Source organism: Chanos chanos, chromosome 4, assembly GCF_902362185.1.
Source record: "Chanos chanos chromosome 4, fChaCha1.1, whole genome shotgun sequence".
Taxonomy (NCBI): Eukaryota; Metazoa; Chordata; class Actinopteri; order Gonorynchiformes; family Chanidae; genus Chanos; species Chanos chanos.
In genome coordinates this window covers 36348673-36375204 of record NC_044498.1, presented here as the reverse complement: position 1 = coordinate 36375204, position 26532 = coordinate 36348673, and the positions used below count along the sequence as shown (strand labels likewise).

General features: G+C 42.9%; 1 protein-coding gene across 1 annotated transcript; it reads right to left on the bottom strand.

Moving 5' to 3' along the window:
• Nucleotides 1-1155: 1155 nt before the first annotated feature.
• On the bottom strand, nucleotides 1156-26532 carry marchf5 (membrane-associated ring finger (C3HC4) 5). Its single transcript, XM_030770396.1, has 6 exons — nucleotides 26159-26532; nucleotides 11419-11621; nucleotides 3228-3358; nucleotides 2658-2841; nucleotides 1945-2111; nucleotides 1156-1715 (listed from the first exon to the last, which is right to left on the bottom strand). The coding sequence occupies exons 1-6, from the start codon at nucleotides 26200-26202 to the stop codon at nucleotides 1599-1601; spliced, it is 846 nt and encodes a 281-aa protein (XP_030626256.1). The 5' UTR covers nucleotides 26203-26532; the 3' UTR covers nucleotides 1156-1598.

Below are 26532 nucleotides of genomic sequence, written 5' to 3'. Positions count from 1 at the left end.
GTATGATCATATGTTTATATGAGTTGTTTTAATAACTTAAGGACAACTACGGATGCACAATTTTAGTGCTGACTACATAGAAAAATTCACAAATCCAAAATCACAAAGGTAAATCTACTCCCAACAGTCAGATGTTTACAGTCATGTATCTTTATCGGCTACCAGTGACCAATGCACACGCTTGGTTAATCTTGAGTAGGAATGTGGCCAGACCTAAACTTTGTACACATTCATTTTGATGGAAGGGCCACTAATAGTTTTTCTGTGATCCATTTTTAAGTGCTTCAGATCTTTCAGGAGGAACCAGTTCTTTGCTACAGGGAGAGATGCTATCTCTGTCCTGTCTTGCTGCGTCCTCTTCACAATGATTTGACGAAGAAGGGTAGAAAAATCTATGACCAGTATGGAAGAACGTCTGTACTTTGAGGCGTGAGTGGTTCTAGCGCAATACCACAGGGTCAATGTAAAGTTCCTCCAGCATTATTACTCAGCAAACTCACTTTAACATTGCTTTTATCCTGAAAGGTTTACAATAATCATTTGGATGCAGGAGGTGGTGGAAAGTCTTTCTCATTTTATGTAGTGGCTGAGAATGAATAACCCCCAATCAATTTTTTCTCCATTGAACTATGCTAATGCTTTGTCATAAGCTGCTTTTGTGAAAGCCACATTTTGCTAACAGTCTGTACTCAGTCAACACTCAATATAATTTCATCATGTAAAAATGTGATGTGGGAGAACAATCTTTAAAGAAAAAAAAAAGTTATCGTTATTAATTGCACTGAACAGTGCTTACAAACATTAGGCTATTACGTATTCTGAAAGATAAACATGGCTGTGTAGATATTTTCCCCCAACTCTTCCTGGGACTTGAAATCTACGGAACTTCATTATATAGCACAATTGTCTGTCTCTGAACTTCAACTCCCAGTATGCTTCACTCTAGACAGAGCTTGTTAGGGTTTCCATTGAATACTTTCCTCATTTCATACTGAATATAAACATTTAAGAGCAACACAAACACCTGTTGTGTTTGAGGGAGGGGTAAATCTTTTGAAGTCAGTGAGCCTTCAGAGATAATCAGTTAGCGGTATCCTGGCACCAAGTGAATAACCTTCAACAAGGCCAAAAGGAAAGATTTCTCTTCCAGCTCACTGCAGGAGTAACATTATAAAACAATCTTTTATTATTATAAAACTGGCATCAATCCCTATTCACTCTTTAAAAGGTTACAAACTCATAAAATAAAAAAAAAAGATGGATAGTACCGCTCCCAAATTTGATTGAAACTAGAGAATATAGCCTGCATTTCTACCCAAACACAGACACAACACAAAAGTCACATTCTCAAGAGAAAGGAGAGTGAGAGAGAGAAAAAAAGAGCTTTTTTTGTGCAAGTGTCTAGACACGGTGCAAAACATTAGTGTCAGTATATTCACAAGGCGTTCCTCTCCATCTCTTTTTGTAAAATCTCAATCTTTGTAATTATCGCCATGGCAATCCGAGCAGCACGCAGTAATGACTTCTTTGTACACAGAAGAGCATTGAGTGAGAGTGGGGGGTTATGGGAAATGGAGTCTTTGTGGGGGCATGTTCTCTCAGGCCTCCTCCTGCTCAGGGAAGTTGAGAATCTTGCGATGAGCCTGCCGTAGGTACTGCTGCTGTTTAAAATACACTTTAAAGGCTCCTTTAATGGCCACAAAAGCTATGCCACCCTATAGAAAGAGAACACAGAACACATGCATTCATAAGCCTAGTCACATTAGATTAATACACAGAGTTTCACTATCTGAAGTGGTATTGTGACTTAATCTTAAAGGTATTTCACACAATCAAATACATTTTGACGTTTCATTGAGCTTTACATTAAGATCCTAAGACTGGGCAGATTTTGCAGAGTGTTTGACAGGGTATGTAATGTGTTTGATCTCAGCGGTGTAATACCAGTATAGTCCTCTGGAGGTTGGAGTTGACGGAGCTGAACATGAGTTTCCCCACGATGGTGGCAATGGTGGGGAACACCAGGGCGCCGCACAAAATACGGGTGGCGGAAACGTGATCCGCCAGAGGGCTGGCCTCCGCTGGAATCCTGGGCACCGGGCATCCAATTCCTGTCGGAGATAAACATAAAAAAGGGGCAGGGTTTACAGGCAAAGACATGCAGTCGTTGCATATGGTTTCTATACTTGAGTGAAATTTGAAGAGAACATTAAGACAGGTGTTTTGGGTCTGGAAACATATACAAAACATGCGCACTGAATGTTTGCTCAAATGCATCATCAAGAGGTGGCTAAGCCATGACTGTGTTCTAACCTATTATTTCACCTTAGAAGTCAAGGATAGTGAATTTGTACGTATTCTGTATGTATGTGTCATCCTGGCAGGCTATCGGGGGTCTCCTACACCTGCCGTCAGGGTTCAGGGTGAGGGGGGGGTGGGGGTGGGGGTGGGGGGGGGTAGTGATTTGAGATGGCAGAAGGAAAGGTCATGGGGGGTCCGGTTTCCCCTCATCAATCAGACCTCATACTGATGACCACAGTGGAAAAACTCTGCTGCCTGACCCCTCACACCAACGGATACTATTCCCTCACCGCATTCTGTGGGCCGGGCCCGAGCTACGCCGTGGCTTTTCCACAGTAGTGCTAAAAGTTACCTACCTGGGAAGAAGGCGCTGAGGAAATGCAGCTTATTGGAGTATTTCCTCCAAAGGCGGAGCACGTAATCCTCCCAGCGAATCATCTTGCCTAGAATGAGCATGACAGGGATGGTGGGCAAGCCAATCAACAGGAAGAGAGGATCTGCTCTTTCCATTACATCCAACCCTTCCTTGTGGCCCACCACCTGAGAGAGAGAGAGAGAGAGAGAACACATAAACATATAGTCAGACACTCATATGAGACAACAAAGAGAGAAAGGCCTGTATATCCACACATTGCAGCATATTCCTGCCTGTTTCCGTTTAGACAACAGAAACTTGTTCTATCATTTACAGCCTCTGTGCTTTGAATTCAATATAAATGACTTTGTACAATATTAAATCTTCTCAGATAAGTAAAATTCAACAGACATTAACAGATGTGTCTCTAGCTCTTCTTGGCGGTGCTGAATTGTGTTGGGATCAGTGAAATTTTGAGTACTGTAAAGGGCCACAAGAGAAAAGAGCCAACTGTAAATGACAGGTTGAAAATGTAAGTTGATTGACTGTGCTCTTGTGCTGTGGTCATTACCTGCATGACTGTGACGGCTCCGTATGTGACTGCCGTCCAGTAGATGGACCCCACCATGATGCCTGCTGCAGCAAATGGGCAAGCTTTAGAGATGAGCCTGTCAGCCAGGTCCAGCACGTACACCACAGGTCCTGTGTGTGAAAACACACACACACACACAGAGAAAGAGATTTACACCGCTGTCATGGAAACAGTTCCCAAAGATGGTGAGGAACTGTAAGAGACTCACAGATAATGTCAGACACTGAGGGACAGGAAGAGTGAGCATTCATGCAGAAAAAGACAAAAACCATTACAGAGCCACATCCACAAGGAGAGACTGAATATGTAATAGATAGATAGAGAAAGAGACAAAAAGAAAGAGAGAGAGAGAGAGAGAGAGAGAGAGAGAGAGAGAGAGAGAGAGAGAGAGAGAGAAAGGTGTGTACCCTTGGGAATGACCGTGAGGAAAAGGACTGAGAAAGATGAAAGAGAGGAGTGGGCTGCAAAATGAAATACAGCACTAAGGAACAGCTGATAAGAGCAAGACAGGCAAAGAAAGCAAGCAAGAAAGAAAAAAAAAAAAAGGTGTTTTTTGGCTTTTATGGCGAAGGAATGTCACCCTCTCCACACCAGCAGGGGGCACAAGTTCCTCTAAGGCTAAGCTGAGGCTGTTGGAGCATGCTCAGTGTGACCGCTCTTTCTTCTCTGTCCCTGTGTTCCTACTCAACTCCCCCTCTTTACAAACACTACAGGGCTCCCCTACAGCCAAACTGGCCCGATAACATCACACCTAATCAACAGCTACCCTGACCGGTAGAACCATTGTAGAGCTACTCTGCAACAAAACTACACCAATAACGCCATTACAGTTCTGACCTTCAAACTATTACATGTAATACAACCATTAAGGACCTCAACAGCAATACAAACTGGACCATCGGGACCATAACCTCACTCACCACCACAAGAAACAGAACCCTGTGTATCTTACGACCATGATATGAAAACCTTTATCGAAACTATGTTGAGTTTAATAAAAATGAATTTGTTCTGAGCACATTAATACAGCATACAGGCTCCAGTATTGATGTACTCTTTCCTGTTTTAATGGAACATTCTTTGTGTAGACGTCAGCAGAGCTGAAGGCTTCAGCAATGTGGGAAAACAAAGTACAACAAGCCTAGCTTCCTTAAGCATTCCAGTAATGAGTAAAAGTCAATGGTTTGGACTGGGGAATGTCTGTGTTGGAATGTCAAATGACTGGTAGTGACCGAGACTGGTAGATAACTGACTTTCCCATTAGCAGAAGCATTTACGAACAAATTTCACCGCCCACAAACAATGTTTGCATAGTTACAATAACTGACTGCTATGCAGTTGTTCAAACCAGCTGACTGTCTGTGTGTTGCAGATTATAGAGCGGTCTTTAAGGGACAAAGACTTGGTGAAAGGTGGTAGAGAACAGTAAGCACTTAGAGACACAGGACGGTGACGTCAAGACCTGCCGCACACCGTTGAATTTTCCATTTTTTCCCTCGGTGCCCAAGTCCCTTTCACTTTTCTTATTAATATTTAGGCATATGGAATGCGCCTGCCCCTACAGGACAGAGTAATACTTATGTGCTTGTACTGAAGATGAGTGTTGAGCCCACCCATTTCAAGTCAGCAGTTTCCTAGAGACAGTAACCTTTCTCCCATATCTTCATCCTCATCCTCATCCTCCGTGTCCTGCTGCTGTCTCACATTCCCGCGTTGCTCGGGGAAAGTCATGCAATATTTACAAGAAGGCAACCTGATTTCCTCCCACTGTGCCATCCATACGCTAATAATATCCTCCCCGTGGACCTGCCGCACAGCAATGTCTGTGTGTCTGGGTGTGTGTGTGTGTGTGTTCTGCCTGACTGATACCCCACACCTTACGCTTTTAGAGTCTGACCCAGGCTGCCAGTGCCAGCACACAGACAGACAGACAGACAGACAGACAGACAGATAAAGGGACAGATTTGTTCTGAGTTTGTAGCCCATTACCCAATCAGGCATGCCGTTTATGCCCGGTTTCAACTTCTCTCTTTCTCAATTGCCTTTTGCCCCACTCTCAGGCTGGGCTGGATGTTTCCACATCAGTAACAGCTGATCTTGGTGCTCTAATGATCCTCTGGGTACGATTAAACATAGTCCAATTGTGTTATTGTCTTCAAGTCATCAGTGACAGCTGTGTGATTAAATACTAACATTTAGCACAATGCCAAATACATTCAAGTCTGAACTAGCCCCGAAAACCTTCCGCTTATGGCCTACAACCTGGGTGTTACAATTCCTCCTGTGACTCATTTGACGCAGATGTCTGGTAAGTACCTTGAAATCTGAATGATGTTGACTGAGGAAACGAGGGTTGTTTGGTGGTTATGTGTCGTGGTTTTGTGGGCACACACCTATGCAAACCGTTGCCAGTAAAGGATGATGATGTTACTGTCTTTTTAAAATGCTTGTGTGGCACTGGTAATGTGATGACGTGGCTGAGGCCCCGTCCTTGCGGATATGTTATTATTGCCCCTGTTATTCTGTTCACGTTGCCATGGCATTGTTGTCATGGCATCTCAGGCCAGGCAGCCTACCCAGACAACGCGTTTATCAGGCAAAATAAAGATAAAAAAAAAAAGAAAAGCGATCAGCTTTTTTCTTTTGGTCAAGCGTGACTTGATTTGCCTTCTTCAGTCTCGCTTCCTTGCCACACGCTGCATCATGTCCCTGCAGACCAAATGGCTTTTACCTCAGACCAAACATGGTGAAACTCCAAGGAGAATACATAGCTTCCTTTTCAGACATAGACAAGATCTCATTACTACCTTTCTTTATTTAAAGCCAGCTAGTTGATCTTTCCAGGACTATTTACAGATCTCCTCTCTATTATGAGGTATGGGTCTGGACTATGCTGAAAATAAGAATCCATGCGGTCATCTCTCAGAACACTGGCCTGATTCATAATGAGTGTTTACCACAAGCGCTCAAATACTCTAACCACTGTTTACTGGGATTCACCCTTTTACATTTCAGGGTGCCCATATTTAGCACATGTGCTGTAATTGGAATGCTGTGAAGTCACATGATTAAAATGTCACAAGAACTGCTGCAGTATTCTCGACATTTCTCTCCTGACTGAAACATTCTCTCTAAACAGGTTCTACGCTGGGTGTGAGACAATGAACGCATGTGTGTGTGTGTGTGTGCCCAGACTGGGAACAAATGACAAAAACAAATGTTCTCCTCAAGTACTCCCAGGCCATGGGGACATGAGTTGGCTGGAACTCTGTGGTCCATTTAGAAATGTAAAAGTACTCTTCTTTTTTCCTACTTTTAATTTTCTAAGTAAACTTGGGCACATGGGGACATTCATCCCTCATGTTTACCATGGGCACTTTTCAGAGCCTCTGCTTAAGCATTACACCTGTTTGTGCCAACCACCATCTATCCCAATGAGAGAGGGCATTAATCTGGAACATTCTGATGACAGTGCCGGAATCTCTTCCGCTTTCTCCTTGTCTAAGCATTACGGAATGCCGACCGGAGGGAAGCGGGTCAAACTTAATGGCCACTGGCAAAAGGGGAAAAAGCTGAGACGTCTTATTTTTGCTCATGGTAACGCATTTGAGAATTAAGGAAATGAAAAGTGCGGAGTTTAAATGCCACCAGTGAACTGAGGTCCCAGACTGGTGGGGAAGTGCGCTGGCACACTGTTCTCTCTCACTCGCCTGCTGCTTGGCTGTCAAGACCGTAGGAGAGGGCACAGTGAAGGACTGTGCTCTTTGTATTTGTCTACCTTTCCTGGTTTTGAGTGGCTGAGGTTTGATTGACACCTGAGCAACCAGAGAAGGCAGCCTGACATTTATGTGCTCTGAAAAATTGTCAGAGTCATTTTCTGACCTGAGAAATTTGAGTGCCAGTCAATGTTACACAGAAACTGATTGCAGAAACGCATGCGTCTCGACTTAGCTATCGCTGCATGGAGAATGTTAATGGCATAAGAACGGTACTGGATTAAAAACTGGATGAAAATAGTCACTATTAAAACGGTAACAGTCCACAATCTGAGGTCTGCCCAAAGCACACGCCATCGAAAAAATTCTAAAATAGAAGCAGGCTAATAGCTGACAGGTGTTTAATTAGTGTATGTGCGCGCACGCATGTGTGTGTGTACGTGTGAGATGCTTTGAGAGGGCTGCAGTTATGTTTACCAATGAGCTTGCATAATAGCACAGCAGTGATGCAGCACCGAAGTACGCTCCAGCAGATCCGGAACACTGAGACATTCTGATAGAGTTGGCACTGGATACTTGATGAGCTCATCACTGACCAGCACTGCAGTGTTCTGTGTGTTCCTGGCATCCCTTTTGTGGCATTAGACCTTCCTATTGTCTCCCAGCAGAGATATCAAAAGTACCACAGGGAAAAAAAAATGCTAAAACATGGTGACAATGACTCGGGAGAGACTTTAAAAGTTAAGAAGACTGTCAAGTTTTTGGAGGAAGTCTTCGAAGACCCTGTAACCTCTGTCACAATCGTGCAGGGAGTGTTTTCTCTCAGTAAAACTAGTTTGTATTAAATGTATTCTGTCTTCTCTGAGGGGATGGTAATAGCAAAAGACAGTGGATAGCCTTGTCGTCCCGTTATGCTCAGTGGGTTGGCTGAAATTGGCGCGAGCTTCAGCGCTCTGATTGGTGAGCGCTGGGCTATTTGTGGACTGTAGTTTTGGTGATTCATCAGAAGCAGAGCTGAGGAGGAGAGACTTGACTCAGGCTCAGTTTGATGAGCATTTTCCTGGTAAGTGGCCTCATTTTCCCCATCTGAGAGCGGGCTCCTAAATAGACTCTATAGGGACAACAGGGTTAACCGGGTACAGGTGAACCAACCTCTCTGTCTCTCTGTCAAAAATTCCCACCTTCACAGTAGTGCCAGCCATTTCTTCTGTCTCCCCCCCCCCCCCCCACACCCCCCACCCTCCCCGTCCATTAAAGTCTCCCCTCTATTTCCAGTACCCGTTTTTCTGTCTCACTCTGCCTCTGCTATCAAGGACAGATAATGCCACATCTTGACTCTCCTCACATTATCAGTAGACTACTCTGAAACACGCTGAATAAGTCAAACCGGAGAGCGATAGCTCTCATTTAGATAAACATTTATGAGGAGAAAGAAGATGGGGATGAGAGACTGTTTTAGAGAACCCAGCCCTCGACCAAAATCAGGCTCCTCTATTGTACGGTCCTTGTCAAACTGATGGAAGAGCTTCTCTTTTCTGCCTCTCTCCTCTCTGTCGACATGCTATTAAACATTCAAACCGGCGTCCCATCAAGAGCGTGACGAGTGTGCGAAAAAAGCGTGACAGCAGGATGAAGTCTGCATTATGGGAGAAGAAATCGAGGTGACTTTGCCCTTCCTTCTCGCCGTCTTTTGCTGTGAAGGTGAACGAGGCACGTGTGGTGTAATTACACAGCTGGCCACAGCTGGCCGGCCAGCCGGTCGCAGTTCAGACATGTTCTGAAATAAAGCAAGCACTCGTCTGCATAGAACAGAGCCGACAGGCCTCTGGAAAGGCTAACGTAGCTTAGCTACTCTGCAGAACCCGATCGGTTTACACAAAGGCAGAAAGACAGAGGCAACAGTCTGTCTCGTAAAGACGAGGGGGGACGGAAATAAAGGGAGATAGAGGGAGAGAGAGGGAAAGGGGAGAGACGGAGAAAGAGAAAGAGAAAGAGAGAAATCGCATATTCAAGGGATTACTGGAATAAGAGATGACATTCAAAAAAGCCCACTGCTGCACCAAATCCCCCAATAAGGATTTATACTTGGAAAGTCATGAATATCGGAAATGAACGTCCATGTGATTAACCAAGGCAGTGCTGTCGATATTTCTGCCACAAACTGCCTTATCCGGATTTCTACGGACCTTAACGATTTTAAAGAAGGGAGGGGAAAGATATCCGCTATACACGGGAAAAATATCAGGGGGAAAAAAAAAAAAAAAATATATATATATATATATATATATATATATATATATATATATATATATATATATATATATATAGAACAATACTTACAGAACACAATGACTCACAAGAAACACCTTAAATCATATCTGCTCTCTACAATTCAAAACATCTTCCATTTACATTCTCTAATCTCTTTTCAATAAACAAGATTCTTGATTTAACAATTCATTTTCAGAGCAGAGACTGGAAACCTCCGGAGTTCTTTCTCAAACAAGCTGTGCTTTGCGTGACTTCTGAAAGGCCCTGTGAACTCACTGCATGTGTTTGGGGGTGACCTGATCTCTATAAAGACAGAGAGAGCTAGGAGGCCCGCACAGCAGTGACCCTGGCCTGGCCTGCTGGTTTTAGTCTGTCCTGCCCTATTATAGCACGGGCCCACAGACAGCACAGCAAGCTTTCTATAAATACACTGGGTCTTGTTTACTTCTCACGGGACACTCTGACTGCATGATGTAGCATACGGTACATCAGTTATGCTTTCCCCTACCCTGGGCCTACACCTGGGTGAAAACTGATATGAGTTCTGTGATAGATTGGACCTGATCCTAATATTCTTACCTGGCCCCTAACAATGTATACTGTTCAACTATAGTTACCAAAATTCTTAAAGTAACGCCAAACAGATGTCACACAGAGAACCTATCAAGAGATCCAGTTTGCTATGGGTATTAGCGGCTCGGAAAGAACGGTGGCAAGTACTGAAGAGTACTGGAAACAGGATCACTCAGTCAAACAGCAAAAGTACACATTCATTCCCTGTTTATTTACGCCAGGACGCAGACAGAAAGACTCGACAGAGTGACAAGTGAATTAATGACAGTTTTTAAGAGGTTTTTTTTTTTTTTTTTTTAACAATTTTAGAGATGCAGAATGTAAGAATGGTTTGAATGTCAACCTGTAAGTTTGGTTTATTTGAACCCAGTTCTCTTTATCCTCAACTTCCTCTCCTCAGGAAGCCTAACTAATCTCTAACCGCCAGTAACATGCCTACAGTAAATGCACTTAAGTGCTATTTGACGTGACGCTGTCTGAGAAACCCTGTTTTGACAGCTGACACTAGCAGGGCAAAGAGACTGACAGAGACAGAGACAGAGAAAGAGGAAGAGTTTTACACAAACGTGGCTTTCAAAGTGCTGACTGTTTTATTAGCTCATATGTTCTGCAGTCAGTTAAAAAACAAAAAAAAAACAAAACAAAGGCTGTCGTGTCAGCAAGGGTTCTCTTTGCTGTAGAGAGATGGGTCCAAATGCGTTTTGTAGAGAAATTTCACCTTCACTAATGAATAGCAGCACTGGGGAGCTGTGCTTTCATCTCGTCAAAATGCTTTCAACTCCAAATGGAGACTGCACAAAGGCTACAGCTAATCAAATTGTAAGCCCGGGCTGAAAATGTAGCCGCTAAACCTCATCTGACTAATTATATACCAAATTTCTTTCTTTTTTTTTTTTTCCCCAAGCCAAATATGAGGCCATAATAAAGAAAAAAAATTCCATCTGAATTTTCACTCTTAGAACAGAGCCTATAATACTTTACAGTCCATTAAACAAAAAATAATCACCAGCAGCTCCAAGACTAACATCACTTGACAGCTGACCTGTCAAACAAATTAAAGTGTACTTAAAATCTGACTGCCACAAGTCCTGCCATGGAGTTTTAGTATTTGCCGACCCAATGAAAATAAACTCTCCCCCATAAAACACTAATACAGCCATCATATCATAAAAAATATGTCAGTTTATGAATACACCAGTGCAATTTATTGACCATTGACCTTTTTTTTGTCGTTATTATGTTTATGGCTTATGAGATGGTGGTGTCTCGCACATGTCAGTCTCCAAAGAACCTTAACCTTATGGTTCATTTGCAACAGCCTACTGGTCATATCTCAAACCTCTGACTACCATACCATTGTCCATACCAACAGCCTACTGGTCTTGTTTTTGACCTCTAGCTGCTATACCACTGCCCACACCAACAGTCTACTGATTGTGTTTTTGGCCTTTAACTGTCATACTAGTAGCCCTGCTTTTGGCCTTCCGTAAGCCAACACCTGTCAGATGCAGTGAAACTTTCAGTAAATTAGACCTTACCTCAGTAACTAACTATAATTGTGGCCCTGGAAAAGCAGACAGTCTGTGGAGATGTTTTGTTGCTGTGCGTACCGAGTTTGGGGAAGACGATGAGGTACTCAGCGTTGCATTGTGGGCAGGCCACGCGGGCCGTGCTGTTACCCCTCTGTTTCTCGTCCACCCAACGCTGGAGACACGCCTGGTGTACCCATTTCGTGGAGCCGCGACAACGGCACGGCCGAACCCACTCCGCTGTACGGTCATCCTCGTCGGTGGCAAAACATACCCAGCAACTCCTAAAACAGACACAGAGTAATTAGGGTTAAATCTAGATGCACACCACCAAACACACACAAACACGCCCAGGAACCTAAAACACGCAGACACAGCGACAAGGGTCAAACCAGGTAAATTAACACACACACACACACCCACACCCACACACCAACTCCCACAATGCACACAGGAGAAGGGCTAGAGTGGATGAGCTCAAACGTAGGCACATATTCACAAAAATACACACACACACCCAGTCATGTTTAAAACACACACACAGGGAAGAGGGTTAGAATGAGTGACACACGAACGAACACACACACACACACACTGAGGAGCTCCTGGAACACACAAAACAGTATTTCTCTGGCTGAAACTGCAAGTACATGCAAGTACACACACACACACACACCTCAAACATACTATTAAAAAAAAAAAAAACTGATTCATAAGCAACTTCATGCATTTTGTTTGTTTAGTGGCTGACAGAGGACTTGAGGCAGAATCAGGGCAGAGAAAACTGAAACACAGTGCTTAAGCATTTCTGGAGAAACGCCCAGATGCCAACACCCTTCTTAAAAACCAAAAAAAAACCACCTTTACACATCCTGGGTCCACCACTGCCACGCCAATGTTTCCTCCCTTCACAATGGCGCATAGGAATACACTTACAAAATATCAGAGTGGATTAAAAACTACTTTGGGGAAATTTCCTTTTATCCATTAATATTTCAACGTATGCCCTGCTATCTTCAGCGCAGACTCTCTGAATTGCTCAGATCTTGTTAACCTTTGTTTGTGTGTCCAAGGACTGTATGAGCGAGTCATTTTGATATTAACCCAAAGCTCCAGTTGGATGAACTGGATGAATGATGAATGCAGAAGCACTACCATGAGAGACGCTGCCGGTGCCCAGCAGCTAAAGAGAGACTGAGACGCAATCTTAGGCCCAGTCTCCACAGCAGGAACAGGGCTGGAGTGAGAGTAAAGAACTGTACAGTCAGCACAAACCCCCCCCCCCCCCCCCAAAAACAAAACCAAATCACCCCCATAAAGAGCAGAACAAAGGCTTAAAGCAGGGGTTTCTCTCTGTCTCTGGGGAGAGGTCTGGTGGAAGCCAGAATCCATACTCTCCTCACTGCTTTTAGAAACGTAAAGAGGGAACGGAGGAAGTGCCTGAGCTCGCAGACTGGCCTCGCAGTCAGAGCAGAGCTGCTCTGGAAAACATGAGGACAATCTGGGTCATTGACTTAGCACTAGTTAAACAGGATCTGTAACGTCACGACAGACTCCAGAGAGAGAGAGAGAGAGAGAGAGAGAGAGAGAGAGAGAGAAGGAGGAGGGGAATAGGATGTCAACATGATCAAAGCGGATTTGTGAAAGACCACTGGGAATAAAATAATAATAAAAAAAATTCCTCCAATGAAACATTAAAGAATCACTCAGAAGGTCACTCCAATCAGACGATCAGATCCAAATCCAATCACACCAAATCCCCACAGCATTTCCCATCATTTTCCTCTGTGAACCACACTGGACGGAGAACAGCGACAACACAGCTAGAGCATCATAAAACAAACAGCGATAATACAGCCAAACTGAACAGGAACTGATTATTATGGTTAAAATATGTCTGCTCTCAAAACGCCCACTTTAAATGCAGGCTACACACAGTCTGAGGTATATAGCTCCTGCTAACACCTGTCTGTTCTCTACAACCCAGAGGAAGACAGCCTGTGAGCTTATTGTTTACATCCTGATCTTCCTCACTGAAGTACAGATTGGCATATTGTGTGTGAGACAAAGGATCTTGCTATCCTCTGGTGGCAAATTATTGGCTGCAGTGTCCGTTATGTGTGTGTGTGTGTGTGTGTTTCCAGCTCTTCCCTGTTGCTGACACAAAGACAGATGTAGGGGACCTGTAACTATGCCAAGTCATAACGGAGAATACCCCACACTGCTGTACACACTGAGCGCAGCATAAGGAGGAGTTTCTCAGGCCCGGGGGCCGCCCACACTCTCTCTCTCTCTCTCTCTCTCCCCTCTCATCTCTCTTTTTTCCCCCCCGTGTCCACCCTTCTGACTCTCCATCAAGCCGCCGCCTTCTCTTCTCTTCTCTGTCTGTGACACGTCCCTTCACGCTTTTCACCTCTCCTCCTCCCTCAGTCCCTCCTGAATACCTCTCTTTTCCACCGCCTCACCTCCTCTATCCGCCCCCTACTCTTTCCAAATCCATTTTTATACCAGTCTTTCGCTCCTAACCCGCCCCTCTCTTTTCTTATCTGCCTCTTTCTGTCTGCTGCTTCTCCTCTCATCAGATCCACGCTGTGTTTTTCAGGGAGGTCAGAGATCAACCTCCCGACCGCGGGTCTAAATCAGGCTACTCTTCGCCGTATGAAACCACTTTAAAACTCCTCATTAGAAGAATAAAGGGATCACACCTGACCTCACTGTTCTGACAGCTGTAGTCAGCCAACCACACGCTGACTCACTGCAGTTTGGAGCGCTGCATGCTGTCTCCATTTGATAAATTGGTTTCGGATGGAGGACCAAAAAACCACTGATCCATTAAAGCTAAATCAGCGCAGCATGCTTATGTTTAATGTTGGGTGAAACAATGACATTTCGCTCAGCTTTGTGTTACAGAGTAATCGTGTAATTATTCACATGATCATATTTGGATACCCAGACATTCGAGATATCTTTTTCTTGGCCTTTGTAATAATTAGGAATTAGTGAATCACTTCTTCTGCCCCTATGCAAGAAGAAACTGAATAATGTGATTATGCGTGGGGTGCCTGAATGTCATTCACAGAGTGAGGGCGTAGACGAAAACAAATGAAACGAGACAAAAACCTCATGGTGTCATATGACAAAAAAAAACATGCCATAAAATTTAAACAAACAAACAAACAAACAGAAAAGTTCACGCAACCCAGACATCACGTCATAATATGAAGGAGTGAAAGAGTCCAGGGATAAAGGAAAAAAAAGAACAATATAGAGGGTAAGAGAGAGGGAGAGAAAAAAAGAATGACAATGGGAGAGAGAGAAAAAGAAAAGAAAGAAAGAATGAAAGAATGAAATATATATAAAAAAAAAAGAGGCAGAGAGAGTGAGTCAGTCAGTCTTCGCATTTATTCAGAGTTTGAAACGATGAACGTGTCTTTCTTCTCCACACCTAAGACTACATGGAAAACCAGAACAGCCACCAAACAATGGCATATGTTTCAAATGTCCACATCATCATCTCTAATGCTGCTCTACAGGCTAAAGCTATGAATGCTATGGAGACTCACTCCTCCCCTCCACCATACCCACGTTATCTTCGACCACGACCAAATAAGGAGAGAGAAAGGAAGGAAAAAAAAAAAAACCAAACCACTAAATGACATTTTTCTTCTTCTCTCCCCCCCCCCCCCCCCCCAACAACACCCTTCTCGCTCTCTCTTGCCATAGCTGTACATCCTTCCAGGCGGAGAGCCGGCTCCACATGTGGGAGCTAACTGTAATCTTCATACTCCACTGAGCAAGTTATTGTTAGTCTGGGAGACATGTCGGCCTCTTCGTGACTCACAGGGCTCCAGAGCCACCCTCATCCATCTCTACACGTTCCTCCATCCATTTAACCAAGGTAGGACTGCATTCACAGTTATTACGCTGTGACCAAAATGTTAATCACTCTAAAACCAGTTCGGTTTCCATCCATCATTCCCCCCCCAGTCCCGATGCATGTGCCAAACAATTTTCAGCAAGAGTTTATTTTTCAATCTGTTCAGGTAACATCTGCATACATGTTCCCACAATTACGCTGAACCCTGAGCAGTTGGCATTTGGACAGGTGAATAGGGCAATGATTAATCTCCCCGGCACATATTAATCACCACCTAAAGAGTCATTAGACAAGATTAGGGGAGTAAAAGCTCTGTCCTAGGTCAATGATTAATCATCATTATTGATAAGCATCAAAACACTTCCTCTGTCCCAGCATTCTGAAGGGCCCTCTGATACATCCCAATTAGCTATAAAGTCTGTGTGCAGGAAATGTTCATGGTAATTACCAAAAATGCATTGGGTCTATTCCCTTTACCCCATTTCATTTTTTTCCTCTCTCTCTAACTATCTACGTATAGAACTATGCATCATCCATGATGAAAGTCTTAGCTGTATGGTTTTTGGAAGATTTCACTACTCGGAATGGTGTCTGTTCAAAGTTCCATTGATCAGAATGCTGGTGTGTCACGTTTTGGAGTTATAAAAGCTGTCAGTGGTTATCCTGTCTGAAAGACCTTGGTGTTCATTATTGTAACTGAAGCCTTCAATAAAAACCACGGCGAGAGGTATTGGGACTAACATTACGGCAAGGCAGCTTTTAAATAAACCTGCGCTGTCTAAAAAAAAGTGATTAAGAAGTCGCACAGTTTCTCCACAGGCAAATGCCAATGAAAATTTCAAGAGTCACCAGTATTATCAAAACTTACACATAAGGAGTCAAGAAAGCTTTGTTTGTGCGGCACAGCCCAAAAGATAACGTTTTTCATAGGTTTGTCCTGAAGCTAAGTCCTCATTCCCTCCTCTCCTTCGAGGAAAAACAAAAAACAAAAAAGAGGAAAGTAATGTCAAAGCTGGAAAAATTAGAACCTTATACTGGAATGAACAGTACGCTCAGTGTTACTGTCATCACATCAAGTGAAGTATTTACTACCTTTACCACTATTTTACAGCATCTTCTCCATGAGACGGTGCCACCCTCTTCCAAGTCCCTCCTTTACTGTGCTGCCAGTTAATCAAGTTATGTGAAAGGAATGATGGACACAGTCACTGCCCAATCACATAATGCACTGTAAATGATTAACCACCCAGGTTCTGCCCTGTGAATTATACATGGCAAATCTCTGACCCTCTGTCACCACCACTGTCTGCCCCTCTGTGCAGTAGATTACTGGAGCGCCTGAGGGGACCAGGCGGGGGGGCTCCAACCACAGTGGCCCTCAATCATTAGGCCAGTCTCTCAAGTTCCTGGGCTAGTTTCCATCCACTGCATAAAACATGAGCACAGGAGGGATCTGAGTGGATGTGTCCAGGTAACTTAAGCCAGAGTTTCCCCCCCTCTTCTGTATTGGAACTATTACCCCTTAACCTAAGCTTGAGTTAAATCAAACAGCCATAAACACATCACACATAGCTAATGTCGGGTGTTGGCATCACAGCCTGTATCCATGTATGATCGATCAATCACTCAAACTAACCAGCCAGGCTGTCAGCCAGTAGAATCAATCAATTAGCACATCACTTAGTCTGGAAGTTGCCACTAGTTGCAGTCATGTCACTGTTTGGGTGGGGTTCTCTTGCCACAACTGTTCCCTGTATAGAGACGTAGCGTGCTTTATGCCCATAAGCAGTGAGTACAGAACCAGGCAACAGAGACTATGAGTGTGCCCATGCTGGTCCATGACTGCGGGGACAGAGAGAACAAAAAGGAGAAGAGGAGATCGGATGAATATGAGCTTGGCGACAGAGCAGACGGACAAATGAAACGCGAGGAAGGAGCGCTGATTGGAACGGGCGGACAAGCGTCTCTACGGGAGCGGGGCGGGTCAGGAACAAAGCCCGGTGTCCCACGTTCTCTGAGATTCCGCTTCTCGAGTTGCGGTAACCTGGTCTCTCTCATGACAGCCCTGGACAGAGCCGAGCAGAAACGTTATCCGCGTGGAGAAACTCAAGCTCCACACACTGCCACCTCACTGCCCTGCAGCAGATAAACACAAAGATAATGAGGCTAATGCACTTACAGAAAGGCAGAGATATATATACACACACACACACAAACATGACTCTCCATTCATGTCACATACACATGTCCTAGGGGGTTAAGAGGAACATATACTCTCTTTCATTAGGGTGTAATATCAAGGCCAGACAATCCAGCCTGTTCTCTTAGCCTATCTGCTAAAGAGCTGACAGATGAAGTGAAACATCAGGCTGAAGTGAAACTAACCAGCCACAAAAGCAGCTGGCAGGTGTAATAGGATCTTCAGTGTTTTATGTCGACTGTATCGGAGTTCGAGCTCCTATAAAGCTGCATATGTTCTGCGCTTACTTTATCAGGGCAGGACAAGAGGTAGGAACTGGGTTAAAGAAAAGTGATTTGTTATTCAGAGTGAACAACAAGGTAATAACATTAAACTGAAAATGCATTTAAACGTATAAAAACCATGTTCAGTGTCATGTTCCCTTCGAAAACAAAAAGCAAGAAATCATGCAAATTTATATTTAAATGGATGCATAACCAACACACATGCATAACAATAAGGAGGAAAACGGTGTGCTAAAATATGGATGCCTCGTCTTCTGTTTCCTGATGTGACCACTAGTTGACCAGCTCAAAGACAGGGCTTTGACACTGGAGCATAAATTCAGCCTTGGTAATTGACTGCATATGGGAGTAAGCCCTCAAAAACTATGGGAGCTGACTCTGTGAGACATTCTGGGTAATTCCGTGTGAAAGGAAACCAAACAATTCATGTCAAACTAATACTTTATTTTAATTCACCATGAAGAAGCCTCTTCAGAAACTCTGACAGAGACAGGCTTTCTTAACAACCAATTTGTCACAAATCTTCTCCTATAAGGAATGACCTTTCCATAGGACGAGTTAGAGTGCGCTCAGGATATTGTTGCTAGAAGGAGAAAAAGAAACCTCGCCGCTGTGCCCCACTGCAGACAGAATTGTCCATGATACCCTAAACTGCATACGAAACCCCGTCTTTAATGGGAGCAGGAACTGGCGCAGTGCGAGCCTCAGTGGAATATGCTGGTGTTGGGTGAGGGCGGTCTACCATAGCTGACTGGATCCTCAGGCTGTTTCCACTAGCTGCAGACTGCAGCAGTAGCAGCAGCAGGTGGTGATGTTTGTGTGTGCCATCGTTGTGGGCCAGGACACAGTGTTCCTCCGTCAAACAGGATCTGCTACAATGATTTACTCCAAGGCAAAAGACTGTTCTTTTTTTTAAAGAATCATACACCTCTGGATTGGGAACAGTGTGAAGCTCAACACTGTCATTTGTTCTGTTTTACACAAATGGTTCTTGTCATTTCTGTATCATTATGTTTTTAAAGTGACAGATAAATAAGAAGTCATGCCAGTAAAACAGAAAAAAGAAAACCTTTCCCCGTGCACCCGGGAAAACGCTTTTCCTTCCCGTCGTGCGCACGAGTCTGCATCAGCCGGTCTGCATTAGCCAGTACAAAATAAAGCACAGGAAAGTATTTTTCAAGCCTTAAGTTGGATAAATGCCACTGACGTCAACGGTGAGCTAATCAATAGTGTATGGTACACCATTATGCTGTGTCAGGAAAAGGCTTACATTAATGCATTGACTTCCCACAGAGCCTTTCAGTTAATCTCACCAACACGTTTGCACTCTCCACACTGAGGCCACACTGGCAACAGACACAAGACCCTGTATGTGGGGCTCCATTATAACTTTCTTTTCTGACACTTGGGCACAGAGCCACTAACACTACTGGGCCTCCACAAGCTCAGACACTCTTTCTGTCTCTCTCTGACATTCAAACTTAAGGTCCCAGACCTCTAAATTACCATTAACATTTCAGCTCCTCCAGGATATGACCCTAAAGGTCTAATAGATACCATCAGCAGGTCAGAAAAGTGATCCTCCAAACCTGTCTCACTCTCAGGGCTTCCTTACCCGTCTCACTGCCCTGTTAAGGAAGGGTCACCTACCACAGCTGCACTGGAAAGCTACTGCATGTAATGAGCAATGCAAAAATTACCATAGCCGGTAAAGGTGTAACGGTTCTGAAACCAAGACCAAAACCGCAATACAAACATCTATGGACCCCCCCCACCTCAACCCGCTGCCACTGCTGCAGGTGTAGCCTGTTGAGCTCTCATTACGTTACTATGTAACAAAACTCATTTTTCATTTCACAATTAACACTATAACACATGTAAATCACGAAATTATTATTCTATTTAAAGTTAGGGCAAGCTGAATATTATTAGGGGTACAGGATGTTCGGTTCAGTGCGCATTGTGGTCCGAGTGAATATAGTCCAGCTTTAACCACGCACGTTGCATGCATAACTTTTTTATGCTCTGATGGGCAGTCGACCAAAACATTAGCGAATTAAGAGGTACTTCACAAGATGCAGTGTGCTCTGTCCTACATTTCTGTATGTGGAACTAAAATTGAAAAGTCATTCCATAATGTTAGCAACTAATCCAGTCGCTAACATTCCATAAGTTAGCAACTGGATTAGCACGTTCAATGATGCAACCTTGCAAGTTGGCGACCACAAAGCTAGAGCTTGAGGACCCTTCCGTATCCTTCAGTTCTCCTGTTTGGGAACATTTCAGTTTTCCAGCGAACTACAGTAGCAATGGGCAAAGACAAGTGGATAAGACGAAAGCAGCATCCCAGCATTGTTCAACTGAAATCAGGTACACTGTTGGCAGTGTGTCGAAGATGATTACTCATCATCCAAATGTGAATATCACCGTTACAAGGAAAAAACTGAGTGGAGTGCAAACTGGAAATTATGGCCAGTTTGCCACTGTTTTCAAGTTTGTACAAGTGTATAAGTTTACAAGTAAATTCATAACAAATGAAAAGAACTGTCATGCTTTGCATGTCTCTTTTCACTGTACCGAAACCACACCAAACCAACTGGTTAATATTCTCAAACTTAACACATCCCTGTCCAAATGATGAAAGTTCGGTGTTTGAAGATGATCTAGCAAAGAGTGTCTGGTTGTTGAAGTCCCTCTAAAATGCAAAACAGCTGAATGACAGGACACCTTGTGCCTTGTGAAGTTTCTCAGATGGGGGTGTGATGGGAATAAACTTGAGGGTTGGTTTACACACGCAGAAACAGGTCTACACATACACAAACAGGATGACACATACACAAACATAGCCAGGGACCTGTGGTGTGAAATGGTGGTAAACACACAGACACACAGTCTGTTACTGACACACAGTCTGCTGTAGTCTGGTCTTCGTTTCTTGTTGTTGCACATGTCAAACACCTATTTGTCTTTTTTGAGCAGCCATTAACCCCTCCCACTAAAGTCCTTTCTCTTAGGCCCACTCACATGACTGTGGGAACCTGATGGAACCACAGCACAACGGCTAGTGGAGGGACAACCGGATCTCAGCTGACGTCACCACATTCCTACACAGAGTTATGGTTGTGGGATTTTATATCCTTCAGTGCCAAATAAGTCCAGTTTATTCCCATTGCACAGGATAGAGACTGAGCCTATACAAGGTCCTTTACAATACAACTGTAAACCATGTTTTGTTTGTTCTGCTATACAAATATCAAATCCCCTTTCTGTGTGCACTGCATAGCAAACATAACCTCTGTCTTCGCAGTAAAACAAACAGGAACACTTCCTATAACTCTACTAACCAGGAGCTGGAACTCAAGAGATACCTTGAGCAAACGATGACAGATGTACTTTGATGCTTTCTGTCCATAAAAAAAAGCAGCATCCATTTTAAAAGATAACAGACAGATTTAATAAACAGTTAAGTCCTCAATAAACAAAACGTCATCCAAATCTGTGACTCCCAAGACACAAAGAAACTGGGTTTGATCTGACCATACTTCAGAGACAGAACCATGTCATAATAAATTTATTGCGTCAACTTTGGAGAGTGTTCAAAGAGGCCGTGACTAAGAATATTCAACAAATGTTCAGCTGATGGTTCTCAAATGACTTAATCTGGGAGAAACTAAATGGCAACATGACTTGAGGGGAAACAACAAGGTCTGACTGGAAAGGGAATGGTATATCAACTTTTTTCAAAGAATATAACTGCACTGTAGAACAGTGATTTACAAAAGGGCAAGTCCTGAATTGTGACAATACATTAAGATTTGGGGTGAGCATTTCTTTCCATACCTCAGATTCTTATCTGAATTGGATGGGTACACAGGCTTTCCAGTTTGTGTTGATGCACACATCATGTGCTCCATGTGGCAGGCTCAGTCTTTTCACCAGCTTTATCAGTAAGATCACTGTCACTTAAAGTCTCCATTTAAAGGACACGCAACGTCTTGTTTAACCACATATAAACACACACACACACAGAGTCCTAAGACTTCCCCTGCAGCTCACATTTCACTTGTATGTGCAAATGCGTGTACAAATCCAGCATAGATGTAAATCAGCTGCCATTTAAACTGGTACACAAGAGAAACTCGACAAGCGTTTAAAACAAGTAACGACATTTTAAGCAATGGGACAACATAATTCCCAAATGACTTTAGCATGTTAACGCACAACAAAGCTCAACCTGTCTTGAATAGTCTTCAAATCCTGGTAACTCAAAATTTCATATCATCTTTCACACAGAAGAACACAGGAAATGATCAGTTATGCACTTAAAACTAATATCCAATTGTACAACAAATGGCACCACATCCGCTTGGTGACACAGCGGTTATTAATATGCGTATGGATATCTTTCCAGTACTTGTGCTGTAGAAACATCATACTTCCTGTACAACTCAGGTCTTCAGTTTGTCAAATAGATAGATAGATAGATAGATAGATAGATAGATAGATAGATAGATAGATACTTTGCTGATCCCGAGGGAAATGTAGGCATCTAGTTTATATGACACATACAGAACACCAATACACACAACAATAACAAAAACACAGCAGTGAAGTGATAGTCTAGTAACCAGAAACACTACAGAGAGCTGTCACTATGACAGATTATGTGCCAATTGCAGTAGTGCAAATGCAAGGTGATTAACAGTGCTAGGATAATAATTCCTGTAAATAATATAAAATACAAATTGGAGATAAATATTTAAACATATATCGTGACTGTGACGGATGTGGGTAGGCTGGTTCTGACATAATCAGGACACAACAGTATCTAGTCCAGTATCTTGTTACTGACCTGATCAGCAAACACTTACCTATTACAACCAACAATGCAGTGATGTGGCCATTTTGTGTGTTTTCTATGTACAACCCCCCATTACCAAGCATTTTTCCTCTCTAATCTGGAAACAGTGAGCATACATGTCCCAAAATCAATTCAGCAGGGAGATTTGAAAAAAAAACACGACCACAGGTGTAAGGGCAAGAACTCCTATTGACGATTACCATGGAAAAAATGGGGAGGGTTGGCTGCAAAAGCTGCCCAAAATGGAAATGCAGTAAAGGCATGAGCGTGGAGATGTCTGGCATGGTAACACTCTGATAAACTGAACCACTGCGTTCTTGGGATTGGTCTTGATAACACTGTCAGTAAATTTACTATTCCACTGAATTCAGAGCAGTTCCACCTGTTCCTCCTTCAAGGATTTCGGTAGGAAACAGATTTTCTGGTAGCCTAATCATGACCGAATAACGATCAAATAAAAGCTATTTAATACCCCTCCATTCAAAAATAAAAAAGCTCTGTATTTATACCACTTACCAGAGACTCATATTCAACACCATAAAGTGTGTACAAACTGAGCATTTTTCAAATGGAGGAAATGCAGCTACACATCATAAAACATAAACATTCCCAATAATGGAACTCCCTTAGGGAAAACAAACAACAACAATAACAATATTTCCAGAGCCTTATACACTTTAAAGAACGAGCAAAACCGCTATCACATCTTATCCGATTTTAAATATGTCAAAAACAGACTAGATCGATTAAGAAAAGGAGAGCATACATATAAAATATAATGGATGAAGTATTTTCCATGTAAAGAGGTAAAGAATGGGGAAAAACGGTCATATGTGAGACATGGTGTAAAGCAGCTAAAGGTCAAGTAGGAATTAAACCTGCCTGGCTGTTCTATTGGTGAAAGACTGCATTGCAGTGGGAGCCAGCTGCCCGTGGCAGGCCCTGATAAGAGTTATACCCAGCCTTGTGTTTGGCACTGATACAGCCTTCAACGACACGCTTATGAAACACAGCTCCGCGCTGTCTGTTTCTATACACACACACACACACACACACACACACACACACACACACACTCCAACAAACACAGGAGAGGGTTAGGGACTTGTTATAGTGGATGAGGTAAGAATTCCAAGCTTAAGGCATCGCTCAACCAAAATGAATCACTGATGTAGTAATGAAACTTCTGACATGTTGCCATTTTATAATAAAAAACGGCACTGACGCCCATTTCCCATCACAAACCATTATCTGTCCAGCGGGTAAAGTCATTTTGACTTCTTTTTTCATCCCAGAGAAAAGCAGATCTGCCCAAACTTTTTGACTTAATAACAGGAGTCATGGTGGGTTGTTTTGAAACACGGCCTCAGTCACCCATCAATGTCACTTTGCTGTCCTACAGAGAAGCCCTGTGTGCCGTCTGAGCTACAGAGGTAATGCACTGCTAGGTCAGTAGCAAGACAGCACTTCAGGAAGGGAAAACAAGGCTTCAGGAAGATTTTTTCATCATGGCAACCCAACCACCTTATGGTCAATCCTCCCGACATTAACAATAACAGAGCGTCAAAGTTTATTTTGGGCAACCAAATCTGACAATCCTTCACTGCTGTGTACTAGCAAGGGCTGCCAGTTTCCTTTCAGTGATTATCTAAATGCACAGAAAGGATAGCACCTGGGTAATCTGGAAATACGTCTTTGGAGCTCGAGTTTATTTAACAGAGTCCCTGAGCACCACCATAACATATAATCATTAGTCTGTCTTTGAGAATCCACTGGTACCAAACACTGCAGTTTGGCCCCTTTGGCTGCAGGCTTAATTCTGCATTTTAAAAGACTTCTGTTGAAGGTCTAAAGCTCAAACTGTAAAATGTTTAGTTTATCAAGATGTGTGGGGACCCACGTGTGTATACATGTAAAGAACAAGTAGAGGGAATGGCAGTATCATTTCTGAGGAGAGCACCTGACGTCCAGACTGACAGCAAATGCAGTTCTATCTGATTTGTTTTACGACACAGACGTGCGTGTGGGCCCCTGGCAAACACTTCTCGCAGTGGAAAAAAAACATTGACAAGGTCAGGACACACAGAACAGTCATGTACCATAACTGACAAAAAAGAGCAGAACGCATCGCTAACACCATGCTTAAGCCAGACAACTACATGAGTTTATCAAAATTTTCCTAAATTTAGAAAAGTTAAGATTACAATGTACACAAACACCAGTTTCCATCCACTGCTGTATCTGAGGTTTGCTCTGAGAAGTCTTTGATATTGCAGTTAAAATTCTTATCACAATAACTTACTTTAACTCACCAGTCCATTAAATCAGTGTGACATTTCAGTTTTATTTTGTTTTGTTTTTGTAATTTAAACTCACAATGCAGTGCATTAAATGTAGGTCCCATGTTTATACTGGAACACACAGATAAAAACTGGTTAATGGACTCAAGCCTTCTGAAATTAGACTACCAAGATTATTAAAACAAATGAACAAACAAATAATGGTTGAAAACAATATCGGTGGTGAAATGATGATCAAAGAACACTTCTTTCAATTTTACGTTGGACTAAATCCTGACGGGACGATGCTATTAACCCCAAAAATCATTGAGAACAGCTAGTAGCTTTGCTGCAGATCACATGGAATCCAGAGCAGCAGTGGAACTCACAATGTATGGCTGTCTTTAAGGACCATGTCAGAGGAGCAGAAAAAACTCCCACAAATTTTATGCAAGCATCATCACAGAGGGACCACTGTGGACTGGGTCTGGACGAGCGATTTTCAATTTCTTAATGTCTGTGGACCTCTGACATACCTGTTCTGAGGGGAAAAAATGTTTCCAACTCCAGTGGCCAAAATAGTCTCTCTTGCATCTAACATATCAGCCAGGAACAAAGACACTTCCTTTCATTACAAGAGAGGGATTGGAAGACTGTGTATTGAGGGTGGAAACAGCAGACATATTTTACTGCTGCATGAACTGAACTGAAAGTTGTGAGGCAATATTCACGAATTATTACAGATTTGTATTTATTATAGTTTAAAGCTGAACTGAAGTAAGTTATTTGTTTTGTGACCTTCTCATGACCAGTGGGTATGTTTTTCACATTTCAAGTGTTCAGTCAGCAGCACAAACTGTAACTGTGCTTGCATGCAACATGTTTGAGTGGGCAGAATGAAATACAGTTTTGCTGCGGAAAGCATAATACAAATTAGCAAAATAGCACCTAAGTGGTATAAAAATGTTTGAAAACTCTCCACTACGGTGAAACAGAAGCTTCTTCATGGATGTCTGGACTCATTTGGATGACATCCTTAACTGGCCACCCATATCTTCTCAACAGGAAGCAAGTTATTGTACGTTAACAAGCGAGCTAAAATGCACACAACAAAGCGGCAATGTCATTAGTACTGTTCATTCGAGATGCATCGTCAGCATTTTACGCAATCCGAGAGGGACAAAGATAACAAGCTTCCACTTTTGCACAGAGGACGCAACAATCTACCTCGCTAAGGTAGCTAACCACGTTAGCTAACTGTTAGCATTAGCCGCCGCGCACAGTTTCTGTTTACATTTGTCAATGATTAAATTTACTCACCTGTCCATCATTTGCTGCATTACCACTGCACCCTCCTCTGCCATGCTTTTGCAAATTCTCAATTTTCAAAAGGGAGAGGAAAATAACAAACTAATTCTCTAATTTAAACTCAAAAGTATGATGTTTAACAAATTTGCTAACCAGGCCTATGGGAGGTCGACAACCCTAACTACGGAGAATAACGTTTGCTAAGCAAGGTAACTAGCTGCTACGATGGTCATTAAGAAATCAGAAAAAAACCTCACAATCATGGCACATTTAGTTACTTAGACGCAAAAAAATATTTCGCATACGGTCTCAGGTTGAAATCTTGGTCAAATCTGTAAATAATTTGTTTGTTATTAATATTATCTTGTCGATGTGACCGCTTGACT